The sequence below is a fragment of the Pituophis catenifer genome, unplaced genomic scaffold (assembly GCF_029215685.1).
Source record: "Pituophis catenifer annectens isolate HBS135680 unplaced genomic scaffold, rPitCat1.0.hap2 SCAF_2, whole genome shotgun sequence".
In the NCBI taxonomy this organism is placed as follows: domain Eukaryota; kingdom Metazoa; phylum Chordata; class Lepidosauria; order Squamata; family Colubridae; genus Pituophis; species Pituophis catenifer.
The window spans coordinates 166595601-166617994 of record NW_027256882.1 but is presented as its reverse complement, the minus strand read 5'-3'; the positions used below and the strand labels follow the sequence as shown (position 1 = coordinate 166617994).

The 22394-nt window shown below is 40.4% G+C and overlaps 1 protein-coding gene across 11 annotated transcripts in view; it reads right to left on the bottom strand.

Moving 5' to 3' along the window:
* Positions 1-22394, bottom strand: part of R3HDM2 (R3H domain containing 2) — a 198240-nt gene that overhangs the window by 19756 nt on the left and 156090 nt on the right. For 7 of the 11 annotated variants that reach the window (XM_070937993.1, XM_070937992.1, XM_070937995.1 and 4 more), the window contains 4 exons: positions 18732-18886; positions 13471-13572; positions 6391-6633; positions 56-182 (listed from right to left, as the gene is read on the bottom strand). In XM_070937993.1, coding sequence (XP_070794094.1) covers positions 56-182; positions 6391-6633; positions 13471-13572; positions 18732-18886 — 627 coding nt within the window. The remainder of the gene's footprint in view (positions 1-55; positions 183-6390; positions 6634-13470; positions 13573-18731; positions 18887-22394) is intronic. The other 4 variants (XM_070938002.1, XM_070937997.1, XM_070937999.1 and 1 more) reach the window with 1 other exon arrangement.

Below are 22394 nucleotides of genomic sequence, written 5' to 3'. Positions count from 1 at the left end.
CCACCCCCCCCACCCCAACTTCTCCCGCCTGAACACTGCTCATCTGGAAACTTACCAGGCTGCGGGGACTGTTGAGGCAGCTGTTGGCTGCGCTGGGGGCTGTAAGCCACCGGGTGCGAGAGAGGACGGTACTGCTGGCTGGAGTTTGGATATTGCCCAGGAGGGTAGTAAGAAACCTGAATCTGTCAGAAGGATAAAGGATGTTGTCAGAGAACAAAAACAAAGGACAAGAGGCAAAGAAGAGAGCAGGGCTAAGCTCCCAGCGAGTCAAAGGCAGGGGCTTCCACTCTCATTGCAGTTAGCATCAAGAGGTCCTCACTGTTAGCTTTGTTAGTACGTGTGGTTGCGTTGCATTTAATGATGGTACATCACTAAGAGTTGGTCCAAACGATAGGACAGAAAAACAAGAAAGCAGACAAGCTTCAGTGAGGAAAAGCCAGTCTCCCATTGCAACCGCCTGAAAGAAAAATCAGCCTTACTCCGACAACAGAAACAAAATGTATCCACAAATATTTATAGGTAGTCCTCGATTCACGATTGTAATTTGAGCCTGGCAATTATAGTTGTAAGTCATGACAGTCATAAAGTGGGTCATCACATAATGGGACCCCATTGTATGACCTTTTTTGCAGCAGCAAGCAGCCATAAACTGAACATAGCAGTATAAAGCAAAGTTTGTGATGGGGGTGGGTTTTTCCCCCCACAGTAACCAGACAAAAATAATAATAATCATAAATTGCAGTCATGTGACCGCAGGGTACTGCAAACAGCTGTAAATGCATGTCAGTGCTGAGCGCCCAAAATGCAGTGAGAAGATTGCATGTGCCCGGGGGGGGACGGGGACGTCGTAACTTTGGAACAGGTCATAAGTAGTTTTATGAGGGGGTCTGTTGGGAGGGAATCAGTTGTAAGTTGAGGACTACCTATATTCAAAACACTCATTATTATGTGTTTTTTTTTAAGATAATTTTTATTACAGACTTTTTAAGAAAAATAATGTAAAAACTGTAAGATTACATCATTGCTCCCTTCTTTTCATCTTCTAAAGTTTCTAATCATCAAACCCGAAGATTACAAGTTTATTGTTTTCAGCCAAAAAAATAAATAAATAAAATCCATAAAGGGTTTGCAGTCATTGACAAATGTGGTTATTGTCTTTTCCCTGATTAAAAAGTCATTTTGGTCCTCTTTGCAAATTAGGTCATCTTCACCAAACATTCCTCCCTATAGCCATTTTGGAACCTTTCCATTTTTATTTTTATTTTTGTATGTAATAATCTTACTGCAGTCATTATGTAACTATAATTATTATTTCTTCATGCTAAGCACCACTGTTGCAAGATTGTATGATGCCATTGGCACCCCAGGTATATTTTATATTGATCTTTCAATAAAATATTAAAATGGCCCAAAATAGGACCAGATCGTGTTTATTCTTGCTTGTGCTCTCACAGCTTTATGCAAGACCACAGAATCTTGCACGATTTTAGTGAACTCATAAAAAAATCATATTTGATGCTTCATGTCTTTAATTTCATTTTTTAAAAATTAGTTAAGCTTGACAAGAGCCACCTGTAATACACCTGGTGTCTGCAAGATCTATGTTGCAATCATCAACATAGATGGCACTGTGAAAAGATACAAAAATAGTAAACTATGGAGGTAGACAGTGTAGCTGGGAAAATGTTAAAATATGGGTGTAATTTCCTTACGGAGTGGCTCTGCATCTTGTTTAATGTGACTAGGTGAAGGCTGCGTCTGGTTCCTCATAACTGGAAGAAGGTCATTGTTCTCTTATACAAATAGAAATAATATATAATAAGGTAATAATAGAGAAGGGAGGGATTATTTCTTTGTTATGCTGGGGAAGATTATTGGTTGAACTCTGATTGAAAAGAAAGGAGAGGTAACAATAAGTAAAACTTGGGATGTGCAGTGCAACTTTAAGAGGAGGGATGTAGTTAAGCTCTGAGTCTCATTGGTGAAGCAATGTCACCAGTTCGCTTTTTTTTTTAAAAAAATTTGATTTATATGCCGTCCTTCTCCGGAGACTCAGGGAGGTTTAAAATGCACTAAGCAATAGCCTTCATCCTTTTGTATATTTATACAAAGTCACCTTATTGCCCCCACAACTGGGTCCTCAATTTACCTACCTTAGAAAGGATGGAAGGCTGAGTCAACCTTGAGCCTGGCAAGATTCGAACCTGCAGTAATTGCAGGCAGCTGGTCTTAATAACAGAGTGCTTTAGACCACTGTACTACCAAGGCTCTAATGAAACAATGTCAGCAGAACGCACGCTTTCTCTGTAACGGTGTCTCTTTTGCAGAACAGTTTCTTTAGAAATGCGAACAGACACAACCCTGTCGGCCTTTCAGAGGCCTAGTGAAAACCTGGGTCTTTCCCCAAGCCCTATTGTTATGGATGGAATCTTGGTGAGGTTTGATGAGCTAACAATGTAATTTTTTTTAGGGCCCTCAATCAGTTTCTTTTGAACTGAACTCATTTATTTAAAGTTTGCCTTTCTAATTTTTATAAACATCTCGAGACGGTGAATACCTAATACTCCTTCCACCTCTGTTTCCCCCAGAACAACAACCCCGTGAAGTGAGTCAGGCTGAGAGAGTGTGACTGGCCCAGAGTCACCCAGCTGGCTTTCAAGGCTCAGGCAGGTCTCCAGCACAAGATCAAACTGAGTCTGAAGTTTTAATTTGGCATGTATAGTTATATTTTAGGGGGCGTGACGGCTCAACAGGTTAAAAACGCTGACAGCCAGAGTTCAAGACCCAACTCCGTGCAACGAGGTGAGCTCCCATTACTTCGGCAGTTCCTGCCTACCTAGCAGTTCAAAAACATGCAAATGCCAAGTAGAGTAATAGACACCACATCAGTGTGAAGGTAATAGTGTTCCGTGCGTCTTTTGCATATAGCCATGCTGGCCATATAAGCATGAAAAATGTCTTCAGACAATGCTGGCTCCCCTGGCCAAGAAACAGAGATAAGCAGCTCGCCCCAGAATCAGACACGGTTGAAAAGAAAACCTTTAGTTATATTTTACTGCTGTTCGACATGCAGAATTACTTGGATAGAAGAGCAATTAACTAACTAACTAACTAACTAACTAACTAACTAACTAACTAACTAAAGCTCTCTGGAAGTAGTCACAGAAATATTTGTGCATATGTACTGGCAAAATTGTTTAAAGATAAATCAGCTAAATGTTGGAAATGTCACCAGTTACCAGGTTCATATTATCATATGTGGTGGACATGCTCAGAAGCTAAAAACTATTGGAATAAAATTAGGATATGGCTGGAAGAAATGATACAACAATGTACTGATTTAAAACCAGAGCTGTTCCTACTGGGTATCCTCCCTGAGAAAATTAGTAAAGAAAATATTTATTTGATTATACATGTAATAACAGTTGCAAGGATTGTTTATGCACAAAATTGGAAAGCAGAGAAAATACCTTTGGAAGAAGAAGTAATTAAAAATTTTTTAGATTGTGCAGAAATGAATAGATTAACTTTGATGATTAAAGAAAGAGAGGATTTAGAATACTTTAAGATATGGAATCAATTTTACCATTGGTTAGAAAAGAGATACAAATAAGTAAATTAATAGTTATGTATAAAAATGCTACAATTAGAATATTGTGTTAGTGAAGAATTGTTGTAATGGACTTGGCGAGAATGAAGATAGAAGAAACAACAAAAAGAAGTTTTGGAGACAACACCGAGATGTCACATGGAAGGAATGACTGATCTATTAAATGTTTGTTTGTCTAAAAAATAAAAAACTTTTATAAAAAAAATATTTGTGCATGTATGGTTTAAAGGAAGTGTTATCATAAAGTAAGTAGGCATGAATTCTGGAATATTTCCAAGGTCAGGATAGTTCTAAATGAGAGAGGAGTGGCATACAATGGAAGTAAAGTATTCCTAAAAATAAATACGTTCCTATATATAGCGTGAGTTTATACAACACAAATTTGCTCATACATGATTGCTGAATAGGGGAATGGTGTCTATATAGCAAAAATATGTTTGCTTATGCATAATTTTTCTGGGTTTCAATTCTGGGCTAACCAGAAATGGCAGATGAATGCGGGGAGGTTCAGTTAAACGCAATGCCTTGCTGCTTTATTTATTGTCCACTCAAGTCAGTTACTATGTGCATGCTACTCTGTTAGTGTCTATTTCGCTTCTCTCCTCATTTTGGGGCATTATTGCTGCTTAAGTGTCCTCCTCCCCTTTCCCAAAACGAGTAACCTAAGCGCCAAAGAAATGTGCTGATGATAACATTCCAGGTGAAGAAAGAAAAAAAAACCTCAAAAGAAGAAAAGTTTGAGATTCCCATGCTATTTGACAGGAATCAAAGAATATATGACATTATGTATGCTACTGGCCCATGTGAGACACATTTTACAGCTAATTAGAAAAAGTGCTAAGAAAGTATTAGGGTAATTTCTTGCTCTTGGGAAGGTTTTGGTTATGAAGGTGTTTTCATTCATGAGTGATTTGCTCCTATAAACTATTTTTTCTAGCAGTCCTGCTATTTGTATTGCGGCATACTATTTGAATACTAGGGTTTCTAGGATCATAACTTATCAAGACAATGATTTTATAATGCTTATTGAATAGTTCATCACCAAGCAAGGACATATAATAATTGTTTAATGTATCTATGGTTAAGGAGTGCTTGTACTAAAATTACAGTAAAGACTGCTTATGATAAACTTATGTTTAGGCTGACTAATCAAGGACATGAACATGCTATTGGCTGAGAATGTATTTGCTTGTTTGTTTTTGTGCCTTTGAGTCAGTGTTGACACCTGGCGACTTGAGTTTTCTGGGCAAGGGTTATAGAAACTGTGTGTCCTTGCCTGCTTCCTAGGGCTGAGAGAGAGTGACTAACTCAAGGTCACCCAAGCTGGCTTGGTGACTAAGGTGGAACTAGAACTCACAGTCTCCTGGTTTCTAGCCTGGTACCTTAACAAAAAATGGACAGATTATACAATGCGGTGAGAAGTAGGGATCTAAAAATTCCATGTGGTAAAAGACCAAAGAGAATTGAATTTGTAAGAGAAAGTAGGACAAACAATTTCAAGTTATACATTAATAGGGGGGGAAAAAAGGAAAAAAAAACTCTAGCGCAAACAAATGAAATGTTGTCCTTCAGAAGCATGTTTACTAAAGATGAAAAAAAGGATAACAGAAATGCAAGTGCTGACAGAAAAGGTAGTAGGTAGCATGTGATCTGTTGCAACAACTGAATATTTATTTTTAAAAAGTCAAAATGGCTCTGTATGAGTGCGTCTTTGCACCAGTTTGTTGCATGCAAGTGAGAGGTGTGATACATATATGTTGAATGTAATGAGAATGGATTACTAAAGAAATGTATGGTAAAACAGGAAGATCTAGATGGGGTCAAAAATGAATGGATTAATTTAATGTGGACTGAATACAATTAGTAACCAATAGGAAAGACTGGTGATATGAGTAGTCACGTAGAAAAAACTAATGAGGATCAAATTACAAATCAGGTCTAAGATGTAAGAGTTAATGTGTTGATGACAGAAAGAGAAGATCCAACAAAAGCATAAGTGGATAGAGTTGATAAGAGCCTCAAAAAGGAACTGGTTAAAAGTACAAAATGTAACATATAAAGCCATGTATAGCCGTGGCAAGAAGCAAGGATGGTCTACAAGTCTAGAAATGTATGGAGAAATATAGTGAATGGTTTCCAGAATTTTCATCAACATAAATGTAACTGTGTTTCCTTCTCTTTTTTTAACACATGTCTTAATTCCTTTTAAGACTCCTTAAAAGGGATTCCTTCTTTCCTTTCCTTTCCTTTCCTTTCCTTTCCTTTCCTTTCCTTCCACTTACTATTTTATCTCTGTTCTTGTACTTTGCATAATATCCTAAAAGGGAACCGTATGATAGCTTAGTATGTATGTCATTTCGAAATTTTCAATTTTCTTCTACAATCAATGTTTATCATGAATTGAGACCATACTGTTCTAATCTGTCTTGTGATGATGTTACATAAATTCTCTTACGATTCTTTTGGATCAATTTGCTTAGAGAAAAAAATAGTGGCATATATTCCCCTCCCGTTATTTTAAGTATTTTTGTATAATAGCTTTTTTATTTTTATACAGATAACCATAGTACACATTGTCCCTTGAACATGATTCCCCCAAAGACGTAGTGGTTTCTCCCATTTTTAATTTGAGGCCGATAGACGGGAACTACGACTGCCCCTCTGTGCTATAATGGAATGTATACTGGTGGACTGTACCATTCTGCTCTATATCCTAAGAAAACCATAGCAGAAGACAGTCCAATTGAAGCACTACCCTTACACCCAGTGCTGCAACTTACCTGCTGGGGAGGCTGCATATAGCTCTGGGGTTGGAGGACCTGCTGGGTTGGCGCCGTGTGCCCTGAGGCAGAATAGTTGGAGGCAGTGATTGGCTGTCCTGGGGAAGCCATGATGAATCCTGTCTGCTGAGGATGCTGGGACATGATTGGCTGCTGGAACATGGCAGAGGATGGATCAGGGGCTTCAGTGGATCCTTGGCGGCTGAGGCTGATCTGTCCAAAGGGGTTGCTGAGCTCATCAGCCTGTGGCCAAACAAATGACAAAAGAAAAATTAAGTAGAAAAATTGGCCTCGGGGTTGTTTCCATTAGCATGCACAGAGTGCCAGCACCACCCGCCAGCACAGTGAAAACAGCATCAAGACACCAGAAAATTACACCAGTTAGCAGGGATACGAGCCCTTTTTCTGAGGGCTGAATGAGAAAATCACATGCACCAAGTTGGTGGAAGGTGGAGAAAGGGAAAGAGGAAATCCAGCAGTGCCACTTTAGCACCCTGATTCATCACCCCACGTGATAATCCTATACTAACCTTTATACCAGATCTACTTAAGAACTATTGTTCAGCTCCACAAATAAAATAAAATAAAAAAATAGAATGAAAAATAATGAAGTACAGATAACTGTTTCTACACCATTAAATTAAAACCATCAAAGTGCTCAAGGAGGAAACGATACTTCCATTTTTGCCAACTGACAGTCTAAATGCCATATTGGAATTTGCATTGCAACTGTGGGAATAAGCTGGGAAAATGAGGAGTCCGACCTAGAAATGATCAAAGAAGACTAAATGACTACTTGGGAATTCCTAAATTATACAATGTGTTTTAAGCATTTGGTAAAAAAAACAAAACAAAAAAAAAACACTAAAGTTAACACATTTTTAAAGATGACTTTTATAGCTGGCAGGCCACCACTGCAAACCATGCAAAATGGGTAGACCTTGATCTGGAGAAGGGGCGAGTCATTTTAAGGAATTATTGCCTATTTTCAAATAATAGTAAAGGTGGGAAAAGGGAACAGAAACAAGGCAGGAGGAGACAACAACTGAACACCAGCGATTCTTTCAAGTTATTATGCTTACTTGATAGAAGAACCTACTGCCAGTGATAACTTTCATCATATATATACCGTGTTTCCCCAAAAATAAGACCCTGTCTTATATTTTTTGAATCCCGAAATAAGCGCTTGGCCTTGTTTTCGGGAAGGTCTTATTATTTTGGGGCGCATGGAGCAAAATGGGGCTTCTCTTGCAGTCTTACCTGATTTCCAGCTCTGTCTCCCTAACCCTAACCAGAGGAAATGGCGGGGAACGGCTGCACATACGTTTAGATATTTTCGGGGAGGGCTTATTTTTGGGGGGAGGCTTATTTTAGCGCATGCGCTCAAAAGACTGATTGGGCTTATTATCAGGGGATATCTTATTTTTGGGGAAACACAGTAGCTAACACTTTGTCCTTGTCAGACTATGGCATATATGCAGGAATCACACACCAGCTCCTTACACAACACAGTTGTTTATTAGGCTGGGTAAGACAACGTAATTCATATGTGTGTTCACGTACATGTCTGTCACAGTATTCCCTTTTAGATAAGTAATGCTTTACAACGCATAGAAAGAGAATATAATACAATAAATCAGAGAAATTAAAGGCATGAAATGGGACATTTTTTTAAAAAAGTATTTCTCGGGATTTTATCCTCTCCATCTAATTATGACTTTCTCAGTTCACTCTATCTTCTCATTCCCTTCATCTTCTGTCATATAATTTATTCTGTCTTTTGATTCTCCTTATGCGAACAAATCATGCACTTTCCCCCTTATTGTTTACTTATTTCCAAAATCATTCTACCAGCATTTCACGTCTTAAAATTTCTCACTTTTTCCATTTTTAGTAAGCTTTTTAACAAGGCACACAAATTCACCTATTTGCTTTTGGGTTCTGCTTACATATAACTTGCATTGTTTGCAACTGCTTGGCCCCACATTCCTCACAATATCGTATCATGCAACATTTGCTGCAAATCGTTTCAGGTGTCAATTATCTGCACATGAATGTACACATACATTCACATCCTCAATCAACACACTTCTAACATCTAACTTCTAGAGCCTTGGTGGTGCAGCGGACTAAGTGCTGTTATGGAGCACTTAGCTGCCAGCTGCCTGCAATTCGTGTGAGTTCAATTCTCACCAGGCTCAAGGTTGACTCAGCCTTCCATCCTTCCGAGGTAGGTAAATTGAGGACCCGGATTGTGGGGGCAATAAACTGACTTTGTAGAAACACCGCTTATGGGGGGCCAAAAGCCCTAATAAGCAGGTATATACAAAAAGAATGAAGGCTATTCCTATAAGTGCATTGTAAGCCGCCCTGAGTCTTCGGAGGAGGGCGGCATATAAATAGAACTAATAAATAAATAAATAAATAAATAAATAAATAAATAAATAAATAAATAAATAAACAAACAAACAAACAAACAAACAAACAAACAAACATTCCTTATACATTTATCAAACTCTAAACAATGAAAGGAACACATTGGTCTTACTCTCTACTTAATCCTGAAACATTGGTTATTATTTTCTCAAATGCTTTACTATATTCTTACATTTCTCAATGAAGGATAAGTAAATATCTGGTCTACTGACCCCTGCCTGGCATAAAAACAGCACCAGAGTTACTAAATTTGGCTCATTTTCCCCCCTCTTTCCATTTCAAACAAAATGCTACCAAACACCTTCTCACGTGCTTTTAAGAAGCTAATGCCTCTGTACTTAATTGTCTTCACTCTTGCCACCCTTCCTTTTATATAAAAGAACAATAATAGCATTAGGCTATGAAACAATTGTTACCAGCCCATGAATTTCTACTTTCATATGTGCTCAGAATAACTTGGATGACACTAATTTGTATGTGCAGACATGTCTTTTAGCCCTTTCATTCATACTTATCTATGCTCTTGTACTTTCTTTGGAGCTATTACATTCTCACCCACAACATGTCCCCCCCCCCTATTTCATTTGTTAATTGATGCTCTTTACCATTTATGTCTCTAAGATTCCAAGCCTCAATTTTCTTTATGCTGACTGTGACCATAAAGACTGACTTCTATTGCTCATCACAGCTTTTCAGTTTAAGGATAGTGTTTTAGTAAGCTATAAAAGATATAGACTAGGATTTCAGTCATAGACATTTCCAAGCAGCCTGTAGCACAGGGGTCCCCAACCCCTGGTCCATGGACCAGAACCCAGTCCACGGCATATCAGAAACTGGGCCCAGCAAACAAGCAAAGCTGCATCTGCAGGATGCAAGAAGCATGCAAAACCAGGCTCCCTCCATTTCACAGAAAAACCTCTCTGTTAGGAACCAGTCCTTGGTGCCCTAAAAATTGGGAGCTGCTGCTCTAGCATTTCCTGCTACCATTGATTATAGTAGTAAGGTCAAATTACTTTACGTGAGCTGGGTTCAAGATGGCATAATAAACTTAGAGGTAAATGGAGGGTACTGAAACACATGTATGTTGCCTGTGTGTTTAAGTTATCGGACACAGGTAGTCCTTGGTTTCTGACAATTGAGCTCAAAATTTATGTTGCTAAACGAAACATTTGTTAAGTGAGTTTTTCCCCCGTTTTACGACCTTTTTTGCCACCAGCATGAAGTGAACCATTGCAGTTGTTAAGTTAATAACATGGTTATTAAAGGGAATTTGGTTTCCCTGTTGACTCTGCCTATCAGAAAGTCGCAAAAGGTGATCCCATGACCCCAAGACACTACAACTGTCATAAATATGAGTCAGTGGCCAAGCTTCCAAATTTTGATCACATGACCGTGGGGGATGCTGCAATGGTCATAAGTGGGGAAAACAGTCATAAGTCACTTTTCCAGTGCCGTTGTAACCTTAAATGGTCACTAAATGAACTGCTGTAAATCAAGGACTACCTGTAAAGTGTTCCTAAACATGCAGCCATCATATTCCTCTAGGCAGTCTGGTCATTAGCAATCCTGACTTGGGGATTATGGACACTGAGGTTGGGACATCTAGATATCATCTGCCTGCTTTTAGAAACAGCCCAATCCTCTTAGTATGTTCTTTTTAAACGTCCTCTGTGATTGCAAATCAGGCAAACAAAGTCAGGCAAGAGGAGTTACTGCTGGCAGGAGCACTTCTGCTTTTTCTGCTGAAAATTGCTGTGGACAAGAACAGAGCCACCAATTTCCAGTGGCAAATGATAGCCTCTGTTTCCCACTCGGTTTACAAGTTTCTCTGTAAACTGCTTGCTAATCTAGAATTCCTACTGAACTTCTATTCAGTATATTATCACAGTACGTGTTTGGGAGAACTGGAGTGGAGGGGCAGGGGAGACAGAGGAAAGTGAAATGCAGCTTTGGACTCTATCATGCTTGTATCTGCCCAACTGATAAACAATTATCGTCTTTACAATTCTCTTACATCTCACGTCCTCAGATCGGCTATACAGCCTGGGAAAAAGCATCGGGGGGGGGAGCTTCTTTTTGGGGTGAGAGTAGTGTGAAGCAAGATTATCCAGCCATCATTCCTTTTTTAATGATATGAAGTTTTTGTCATGCACAATCTGCCTCTGAAATGGAGCATGTGAAAAACTGCTGCCCATTTAATAAGCAAAGCAAGAAAAAAAAAAAGCAAAGATCACACTTGGCCAATAAAGAATTCTATTCCTATTCCTATTTTGCACAATCTCATCAGGAAGACAAGAGGAACGAGCACCACCTAGTGGCTGAAATATCCAGGGTTTTTTGGGTCTGTCCCCCCCCCCAAAAAAAAATTACTAGGCAGCTACCTGGGATACACGTAATTGCTTCACCTTTAGCATGTCTGTCATTAAGGGGTTTGGGGTCTAATATGAAGAGCTGCTAAAAAGGAATTTAATTCAGACACAGAATTGAGCAGCATCCTGTAAAGAGCCTACAGCAAGGTTCAGTTCGAATGAGTCCCCTGTTTCTTTTCAGGCTTTTTTCCCTATATTCCTTTCACTGCAAGATCTTGTGGATTTTTTCCCCCCAGCAAACAGACTTTTGAACTTAAGCCATCACAGAGACACAATTGAGAGGTGGGACTGAGGGCAGTTTCTGAAGGCACACTGGGTGACAAAGAAAGGTATTTATTGCAGGTAGACTTGGGAAAGCATCTCCAGCTTTTTACAGGGCAATCCTGCAAAGGTTAACTCATAAAAATCATGTTAAAGCTAATACACTTTAGTAGAATAGGAGGCTATTCAACACTGAGTTGAGGAAGGCTTGTCTCATCAGATGGAAAAACAAGCAAAACTTCCCAAATATCTAAACATGTTCTCTTTCTGGTCTCACTCATCACTTATTCCTGCATTTAAAAAAAAAAACAAAAAACCAGAGACTGGTACATAAATCCACAGATATGTGTTATTTAGTTTAGAGCTGCTTCCTTTGTTTCTCTAGCAAAAGGCAGACATAGCATTCACTTTTATAATCCTGTGCAGGAACTGGGGTGGAGAGGCAATGAAAAACCTGGCAAGGATGGGAAGGTGGACTCTGGTCATCTGTCCTCAGTGATGTTACAGGCACTTCTCAAAAGGTAAGCAATGCCCAGAGTCCATCAGAGTTGGGCAATTATAACAAATTTAAATAAACAATTTTTTTTTTTGAAAAATTAATATAGAAAAACACAGAGGGCGTGCTGGTTTGGGAATTACATCTTATTTTCAAAACTATGATAACGTGGTATAAAAAATGGTTAAGACATTTGGTACCAAGATACCAGTGTTCAAGTTCTCAATGAACCATGGAGCTCACTGTGTGAATCTTCCTTTCCCTGCAACCTATATCTCAGGATTACTGCTGTGGAGATAAAGTTGGGGGAGGATCCCATTTGTGGCTCCTTGAGTTTTCAAAGGAAAAATGGGGTATACAATAAATGCAATAAAGAGCAGCAGTTAAAATAACCACCATCGCCATAATAATGACGTCCTTCTGGAGATAACACTTGGATCTCATGCAGCAGTAAGCCAGTACCTATTGCATTATAAACAATTGCTGTACCTTGAAAGGATCTTAAAGCAGTGGTCCCCAACCTTTCTGGTTTAGCAGCCCAGCAGGGCAGGAAGTGTGTGTGGGGGGGGAATGGTTCCGTGTGAGTGGCAGGCACGCGCGTGAGTGCAAGAGCCTGCAGCTCGTGTGAATGGAGCTGCACGCACACATGCTCACCTGTTACTTATGTGGCCTGGTTCAGAACTGGGCCATGGCCCAGAGGTTGGGAACCCCTGTCTTAAAATGAAGCCAGAGATAGTGGTGGCTGTGTGCAGTAGTGTAATAATATGTGGGAAAGACCTGGGCAGAACAAGCCAAATAATAGATACAAATTCAAGGTAAACCGCTCCAAACTCGATTGCTGAAAATACGACTTCAGCAACAGAGTGTCAATGCCTGGAATGCACTACCTGACTCTGGTTTCTTCCAAACCCCCAAACCTTTAACCTTAAACTGTCTACTGTTGACCTCACCCCATTTCTAAGAGGTCTGTAAGAGGCGTGCATAAGTGCACCAGTGCGCCTACCGTCCCTGTCCTAATATTCCTTTTTACTCTTACTCTTTTCATGTATTCAAATTGTTTATACTTTTACCTGTTATCTTATATATGCTTGACAAATAAATACATAAATAAAATAAAATGCTGCTAAGGAAACAGCCAAATAAGAGACAATACAGCCTGCAGCTAGATAATTGGGCAGGCAAGAGGCTCAGAGAGACCCTTCCTAGTTTATGAGTTAAAGGAGATGGAGGAGGGAACGGAATTATACTTTCAGACTTGCAAGATTCTGTTAATGTAGCTTTACAACAAAGTAGAAATAGTTCGAATGGTTGTTATTTTCTGGTCTGTTCTTCCTAGTAAGGCTGACAAATAGTTTAATGCCGTGTTACAAGAAAAATCCATCTATTGTACTTTACTTCCTTTAGAAGGATTCCAAAAGCAGTTGATAAGATCAGTTTGGGTACACAATACACGTGTGGATAAGCAAAGCAGAAATATATACAGAGAGAAAAGACAACAAGATATAGGGTTTTTAATACCATATTGTACTGCTGGGGTGGAGAGACTGGCAGGAGGACTTGGGGACAGGAGCTTGGAGAGTACTGAACTGGCTGCGGAGAGGACTGCAATGCTGGGACCGGCTAAGAGATGAGCAGGAAGGGAAAAAGGAGGGGAGAAGAGGAAGAAACAGGCATGAGAAAAGGGGGGGGGGAGGAAAAGGAGACGAGAAAAGGTAGAAGGAGGTTAGTAACTGTATATACATACAGATAAGCAATTTAAAAGTTCCAATAGCAACTGAGCTATTCCCGCATGCGCTCCCACCCCCCACCCCATCTATTTTAAAGAGAGAGAGAAAAAAAGAAATGGGTGTTCTGGAAAATATTTGCTCAGAGGGAAAGGACAGGAGGATTTGCATGGTCTTGGATCTCTGGGGAACCTGAGTTTATATATATATATATGGATTTTTTCCCCTAGCATTTTCCCGCAAGGCAAATATCCCAGCAGAAGCAAGTGCGCATACATACATCCAGCCTCATAAAAAATGAGTTGGGACTACCAGGTCTTGAAACACTGCAGAGTTCAGGAAGCAAGCTTCTCCACCTAGATTTTAGACCATCTTTGCAAGGGAAAGCTTTGCAAAGGAAAAAAAGTAATAGTTTCAACTCCAACCAGAACAATGGTTTATTTATTTCTACATGGGAATTTTTACACAATCTGCAATTCTACAACAGACCACTATTTAGTTATTTATTATTATTTATTAATTCAATTTATATGCCGCCTTTCTCCGGAGACTCAGGCTTACTATGCATTTAAAAAAAAAAAAAACCCATTATAAAAACATTTAAAAATTAAAACATTAAAACCCATTCACACTATTCATGGCTGGATCTCACAAGATCGCAACAGCGAGACAATGGCCCCAGGCCTGCCGGAAAAGCCAGGTCTTCACCACTTTTCGGAAGGCCAATAGGGTGGGGATGGTCCAGACCTCAGGAGGTAACTGGTTCCAGAGAGCTGGGGCAGCCACAGAGAAGGCCCTCCCCCACGGGCCCACCAGCTGGCATTGTTTAGCTGACAGGACCTGGAGGAGACCAACTCTGTGGGATCTTACCGGTCACTGGGAGCTATGTGGTAGAAGGCGGTCTCGAAGATAACCTGGCCCTGAGCTAGGCTGGAACACATACATTTAAAGCAACTCAGAATAAATGAAAGCTTACTTATTCAAAACGCTTGTTCTCGTTTTTTTTCTCCTGGTCAGAAAGCAAAAGGGGATGGTCATTGGATGGTCTAGAGCACGGGTGTCAAACTCAGGTCGTCACGGCAGCGTCACATGATGTATTGCGACTTCCCCCCTTCGCTAAACCAGGCGTGGGCGTGGCCAGCGCGTGACGTATCTGGCCCGTGGGCCATGAGTTTGACAGCCCTGGTCTAGAGGGATGCAATTGATAAATTATAATTATTTTGAGGATGTCTCCATACGGCTTTTAGAAAAATATCAAAAGGTCTGTACATTCTAACAAGTCAAGAAAGTAAACAAAAGGGTTTACCCCAATCTGGGCATCTTCCAGATGGATGTACTTCAATTTCCAAAATTGTCAGCACCAGCGATGCTGGCTGGAGGGTTTAACAAGTTGAAGTCAATTTCATCCAAAAATTGCTCAGATCAGGGAAAGCTGAACCCTCCCATAGGTTTAAAAAAAATTATATTGCTTTGGGATCTTTTTCTACTTGGAAACATGAAGGACTAGAAACCAGAACAAAAGAGGTTCCCTTTTCAGACACTAAGACACAAATACAAAATGTGCTTTTTGAGGATGTGCTATTAGCTGGGATGCAGCACTGGAGGTCTTTAATAAATAAAGATTAACTTTAACAAATAAGAGTGATGAAGTGAGTTTGATTACATCAGTAAGATTATAAAGTTCAAAGATAAAAAGTCAATGTTGGCTATAAGTGAAAATACATTCATACAATTTACTTCATCTCTCTTCCCATCCCATTTCTAACTTTACATAAATTAACATGCCTAATAAAAAGTTCTGGAAAACTTGTTTCCTTTGTGCTTGCCTTAATATAAAATAGAATTTCCAAATGCATTATTGCTCCTTAAATCCAATAGGAACGCTTATATCCCTTCCCCCTTTAAAATGAATGTACTGCCTCTAAATCCAAATAACAAAATTCTTCCATTTCTCTAATCATAGGTTCCATTCTATATTATAGTTATGTACAAGACTAACATAATAAATATTTATGCATTCATCTATTTACTTATATCCTGCCTTTATTATTTTTATAAATAACTCAGGATGATGAACATAATAATACTCCTTCCTCCTATTCTCCCACAACAATCCTGTGAGGTGGGTTGGGCTAAGAGAGAATGAATGACTGGCCCAATTTTGCCCAGTTGGTTTTCATGCCCAACTACAGAACATTATCTGTTTTAGTGAGTGTGGGGTTTGCTCCGTTTATAAACAGTAGCTTCTCCTGCACATATTGGTATTGGGGTAGGTGTGTGTGTGTGTGTGTGTGTGTGTGTGTGTGTGTTTGTGTTTCTCTTTTTCTTTTGGTAGTTCTTTGATTAGTGTATACTTTCCTACTTGTTTGTTTGTTTGCTTGATTAGAGTATTGTTTTCTGCTTTGACTGGTGTTGGCTGCTGGAGAGGAAGTGTTCTGGTATTTTGGTTTCCTTATTAGCTTTTTTATTGTCACTTTTGACTGGTGTTTAAATGTGGTTTATCTTTATGTGTTTACTGATGGCTGATCTGTCAAAGTGCCAAGCTTCTAGGAATTTGCTAATGTTTTTTAGCTTGGCCTAGGATATTCACGGCTGGTTGAGTCTGTCCATGTGTGATAAAACTAAGAGGTTTCCATTGTATCTTTTGACTTGTTGGTATTGTTGTTCATGACTGCACCCTGTTAGTCTTCTGTCTGTCTGTCCAACATAGTGTTGGAGTCCTTATACTCTCTCTACTCCTCTTTTTTCTTCTTGAGCTAGTGTGGTTGTTTGGTTTGCTCAAAATATTCTGACATGCCGTAGTTGATTTGTGTGCTATGATGATATTGTGCGATGTAACAGTCTGTTGGTTGTTTCTGAGAAGTTGTGGATGTATGGAAGTCTTATCCGTTTCATAGCTTGTGTTGGTTGTGCTGCAGTGGACTGAGTGGTCACTTTAGTTGCATGGATTCTTTTGCTAGTTGTGGGTCTTTGGATGGAAAGAGCGCTATGACATCAAATGATGTCTTTTAACTTATGTCTTTTAACTTTTGTATCTATGTATTTTATTTTGTGCCTGTTCACCGCCCTGAGTCCTTCGGGAGTAGGGAGGTATATAAATCTAATAAAACAAACAAACAAACAAATGAAACAATGATCTCATTTTCTTCTATTATTAGGTCTTTGCTTTTCTGCAGGTATTATAGTGGGAAGATAGAATATCTCTGTCGGATAAACGAGCTTCTTTGTAAGTTTTTAGCTGTATTGTATGTTGGAGTCCCTGGTAGCAACACAACTGGATGAAGATGTATATCGGGACTTGAGGCTTCCACAGAAGTTTGGGAGGATGGGTTCACTACTTTTCATCCTTTCTTTGTTGGGTCATTAAGGGTTCTCTTGCTCAAGTTGCCTAGTTGCCTAGTTTCTGCATTGAGTTGGTGTTTACTGGGATGCAGTAGGAGTCAAGTGGCAAAGACAGAACCAGAATCCTAACAGTATTTGACGTACACTTCTTTCTTTAGTAGAAGCACTCAAGGCTGTGACTCCTAAGCTCGAATAGATCCCAGGAACAACATCAGAGCTAATAAATTTGTACTTGGCTTTAGTTAATGGCCTTCATACCCTGGATAGCTGAGGTCTGCTCTCTCTCCCATGCCACAGCTGAAGATACACATTCCATTAAAAGGAAAAGGAAAAAAAAAAACAGAGGAAGAAGGGGGTGCCTAGAAGAGAGAAAACCTTTTTCATATTTTTTTCTTATAAAATATACTATCTGTCTGGCCAGTTCAATCTGAAAAGATTGATACGCTTCAGGTTCCATCAATTAAACAATGTCATCTTTTGGGACCACAGAAACACACAACTGCTCTCTGCCCTTTTTTTTTTTTTTTTTTGGTATTGGTTTTATGTTTTTCTATTGTTCCTTATTTTTAAATGTTTTGAACTGCCCAGAATCGCTGGGAGTCAGGTGGCTTATACATTTTAATCAGCACCTTCATCTGGACTAAACTAGTAAGTATATACCGAAGACCTGCAAGCCATACATATCCTACAATGAGTCATGCATTGTTTCTGCGCGGCAAAATAAACTCAGCAGGGCGAGGTATCAGGGCAGGAGTCGTCCATGACAACATGACTTGACAATCCTCCTCTTGATCTAGTCTGAAGCTGGAGAGGGATGGATGCACTTATCAGCACCTATTTAGAGCAGCTGTGCTTTTTCTTGAGCATGCATGAGGCTACACGACCTCAAGAAATGTAAGCAGTACCAACAAGATGCAACCAAGGAGCAAGGATGAGCACGCTCCTTAACTCAAACCCATATTTTCTACCATGCAAGCACAGGAAAGGAAGGGCCGGCAGGTGCAGTCTTGTACACGCGTGCCTGATCTGAAGCACCTTTTTCGCTTCAGAACTTCTATCCAGCATGTCCCTAATGAAGAATCTAAAGAATTAATGTGCCCGTTCTTCATATTTCTATTGATGCATCCTGAAAATTTCCTTGAGGGGGCAAGTTCTTCACTGCATTTCACTACATCAGGGGTGTCAAACTCTCGTCTTCACGTTGTCGTCACGTGACATATCATGACTTCCCCCCCCCTTTCGTTAAAACGGGTGGGCGTGGCCAGCGCAGGCTGCATCCGGCCTGCAGGCCGCGAGTTTCACACCCCTGCACTACATCTTGCAGGATCCAATTGAAAAATAGCAGCAAAAAAACCAAAACAAAAACAGAACACTGTTTGAAAAGGGAGATAAAATACAGAATGTGTGCACCTCTACTCTGTTCCTACCAAATATAGACGCTGGAGCACTAAGCCTGATTAAAAAAAAAAAAAATCTCCTAACTCAAATGTTTGAGGGTCACCTCAAAATATACCCTACAGGAAGCCAGGCATGTCCCAATTTTGTGCTGCAATCAAAGAAGGCGAACCGTCTAAAGAGGACTACGCACAAGGTCATAAACGTTATTCAAGCTTCATATAAACATCTGTGAGTGCTCCACTGGCCACCACTTCCTTAGCAAGGAGCCACAAGGAAGAGCTCACCACTCGGTGGTAACATTGAATAATGACTCACCTGTGATATGATGTGATTAGTCATTGCTGGCTGTTGCTGCGGTGTGGGTGGAAGCGGCTGCTGCTGCAGTTGCTGAGCGGCACACGGCAAGAGGCTTCGGCCAGGCTGTGCAGAGGAGACTTGACTGCAGGCTTCAGGAGTACTTAAAGAGAGACCTTTGTTAAAAAAAAAACAAAAAACAAAAATGGAGTGAGTAGGTGTGAGCAAAAAATCTGCTTTTTTTTCCCCTGGAAGAAGTGGTGCCAGGGGTCAACAATGCCTAGAAAAAACACAGAAGGATTCCAAATCCTAGACTGTATGCAGAAATGTGTCCTTCTTGGTGCTCTCTGAGCTTGCTTGTTTTCTTGCAGACATTTCATTACCCTAACATCAACAGCGTTGGTATCTCTAGCAGAGCACCAAGGACTCCTCATTTCAACCCTGAGCTACAAATATTCTCCTTTATTGGTAGAAATGTGTCTGAACACACCCCATTTCTACTCAAACTTTCCTGTGATTAATTTACCTGGTCCAGGTCTGAGCTGAGATATTCCTATGGATTGATGCTCAGCCCTTTAGCTTCATTGAAACCTTCATGATAAGTTCGGGTTGTTTTACTGATTTCCATAGGTTCTTCTGAGCATCTCTGAAGAGTCTAAAAAAAATAGCTCCATAGCAAATTTATGATAGAAAAAGAAAAATTGTGCAATCTTCCATCACTGAAACATCTCTTTGGGAGGTACCAGAAATGATCTGATCATGAAACAGCCTCCTGTAAAGTTGAAATACTTCTGATCTTTTGACCCATTGACCATAATAAATTTTATTACCACTAGGATAGAATGGGATCTTTCAAGGACAGAATGTCTTAATGTTGAAATGATTAAAAATAACATTCTACATAATCCTATCTCACACTAAAAAGACTACTGCAAAATGACATCCAACCGACAAATCATATTTTGCATCACAGTAATACAACAAAGCAAAGCTGAATGAGGACCACATTTCTAGCCTCCTCAGAAATCATTCAAAATATTTGGGGTTTTCTTTGAGCTTCTCTATCCCACCCTCCTCCCTTCTTCCCTCTCTCTCTCACACACACAAACACCTCTCTACTACTATATTTAAAACCTGTTCTCTTGGTAACAATAAATATCTTTTCTCCAAAAGTAGAGATTTCCACTTAGGAAGAAATGGCTTCCAAATAAATGTAAGCCAGAAGATGAAAAACAACATGTGAGCAAGCCATTCCTATGTATACAATACATTCCAGTCAAAGAATCTGGTAAAATTCACAATAGAGTCACACTACAAAAAAAGATTCAGACTAAGTTTCTCACTATAGTATACATCGTAACTGACTTTTTCTTACAGGAGGTCCTTGAGTTACAATGGCAATTGGGACCAATTTCTATCGCTAAGTGATATGGTTGTAAAGCTCGACATCACAGGATTTGGATTGCGTAGCAACAGCAATCCTGTCACACACCCCATTGCCATCATTTACCAACTCCCAAGGGTCATTAGCTGAGAACCTAAACTAATTCAAACCGTTCTCATTTTGTTCCTTCCCATTTCAAGCCTCAGTTCTCTTAAGTTAAGGGACTGCCTCTCCTTCAATTCCCTCCAGCAGCCTATTCCCCCCCCCTTCCCCGATTTCAATCCTTCTGGCCACCCTGCACCCTTCCTTGCAGGACAGCAAAAAGTCCCCAAATTGTGCCGCTTTTGGGCTCCTTGTTGCACTGCAACTCAGGGGCTTCTTGGCCTGCCACGCTCTGGAGCTGCAAGAAGCCCCTGAACTCCGGTGCAGCGCAAGGCACCAGTTGAATCAAGAAGCTGCAAACAATCGTTTTAAGCTTTCCGAAGGCTGTCTGGCATTCTAGTGGCCGGCTGGGTTTAGGCTTGTCCTCCCTCTTTTGTCTTTTAATAAGTTCGTGATGGGGAGTGCGATCTGCGCAAATGACGGAATGAATTGCCGGTAAAAATTGGCAAAACCCAGAAAACTCTGTAATTGCTTACAGAGCCGCATCACAGCGCAAAACAGCAGCCGTCCTAGGAAACCCCAGCCGCCTCAACCCAGAGGCATGAAACAAAGCCCCTCCCGCCAACTTTGACACCCTAAATTCTATGGTTCTTCCCACTCTGCGCTCCAACCCCCCCCCCCCACCCCAAGCTGACCTTTGCTGCCGTTTTGCTCCCACTGCTGATGTGGTATGACTGACCTGGTCCTTCGCGAAGCAGCTGGTGGCCATCTTAGGCCTTCTTCTGAAGGTTTTGCAAAAAACTGCCATGCGCAACCTTCGGAAGAAAGCCTAGGGAAGGGCCAGGTTTGGTCAGCAGTGGGAGCAAGAGAAGGACAAGGCCAGTGTGGGTAACAGAGCACAGGGGCTATGAAGCATAGGGACCAAAAAGGCGGGGGGGGGGGAGAGAGAGAGAGAGAGAGACAGGCAGATGGGGGAATTGAAGTGCCCCTGAAGTCATACATTTGGGCAGGCTACCAAGTGCCCAAATTTCAATCACATGACAGTGGGGGCTCTGCAATGGCTGTAACAAGGACTGGGTATATGTACCATTCATTCAAGGTAGCCATAATTTTAAAGTCAATTTTTAGTTTAAAAGCTGGGGGAAATTTAAGTCTGATTTGATTCTGACTGCAACCAAGATATGGTGCCATCCCACATGTGGTTAGTAACTATCCTTGACAGAGTATGAGACAGCCCAAATCTACACAGTAAGCCTCAAGGATAAGGTTGGATTCCAAATCTTATACAATCAAATCAAATATTTGCCTGAGAGAGGGGGGAAAAAAAACCCAGGATCTGATTATTTTATTATCCTATTCTATATCCCTTCCTCTGGGTTAAATCTAAGATGAGTCCTTTTTTTTTTTTATCCCTGGCAAATGTAATATTCTAAACAAACTCTCCTCCGTTCAAAACCTCCTCTTTCTTTTCCCTGTACAGGGAAGGCTTTCAAAGTTCCGTTTCTGACTGTAATGGTATGACCATAATTACAGTGGCATTTGAGCAACAGCAGGCACTGACTAGTTTTTACTCCCACAGGCATTCTTGCAAGGGACAGAATTATCATCACCACTTCCCCTGATGAATGCAAAGGACTCAGGAAATATATTACATTTATTTACTTTTAGTGAAGAGCCAACAACCAACACCACACAGATCTCAATCCACTGTACTCTGGACCTTCCTTTCAATAATAGCACTAGTACTTAGACTTATATACCGCTTCACAGTGCTTTACAGCCCTTTACTCTAAGCTGTTTAAAGAGTCATTTTACTGACTTCAGAAGGGTGAAAGGCTGAGTCAAACTGCTGAACTGCTGGCAGCCAGCAAAAGTAGCCTGCGATACTGCATTCTAACCACTGCATCACCGCAGCTTTGCTTTGATTGATATGGTATATGATATGATATGATATGATATGATATGATATGATATGATATGATATGATATATGGTATGGTATGGTATGATACACACACACACACACACACACACACACAGTTTCCCCTAAAATAAGACATCCCCTGATAATAAGCCCATTCGGGCTTTTGAGTGCATGCGATAAAATAACCCCCCCCCCCCCCAAAAAATAAGCCCTTCCCGAAAATATTTAAACACATGCGCAGCCAGTCTCCACCATTTCCTCTGGTTAGGATTAGG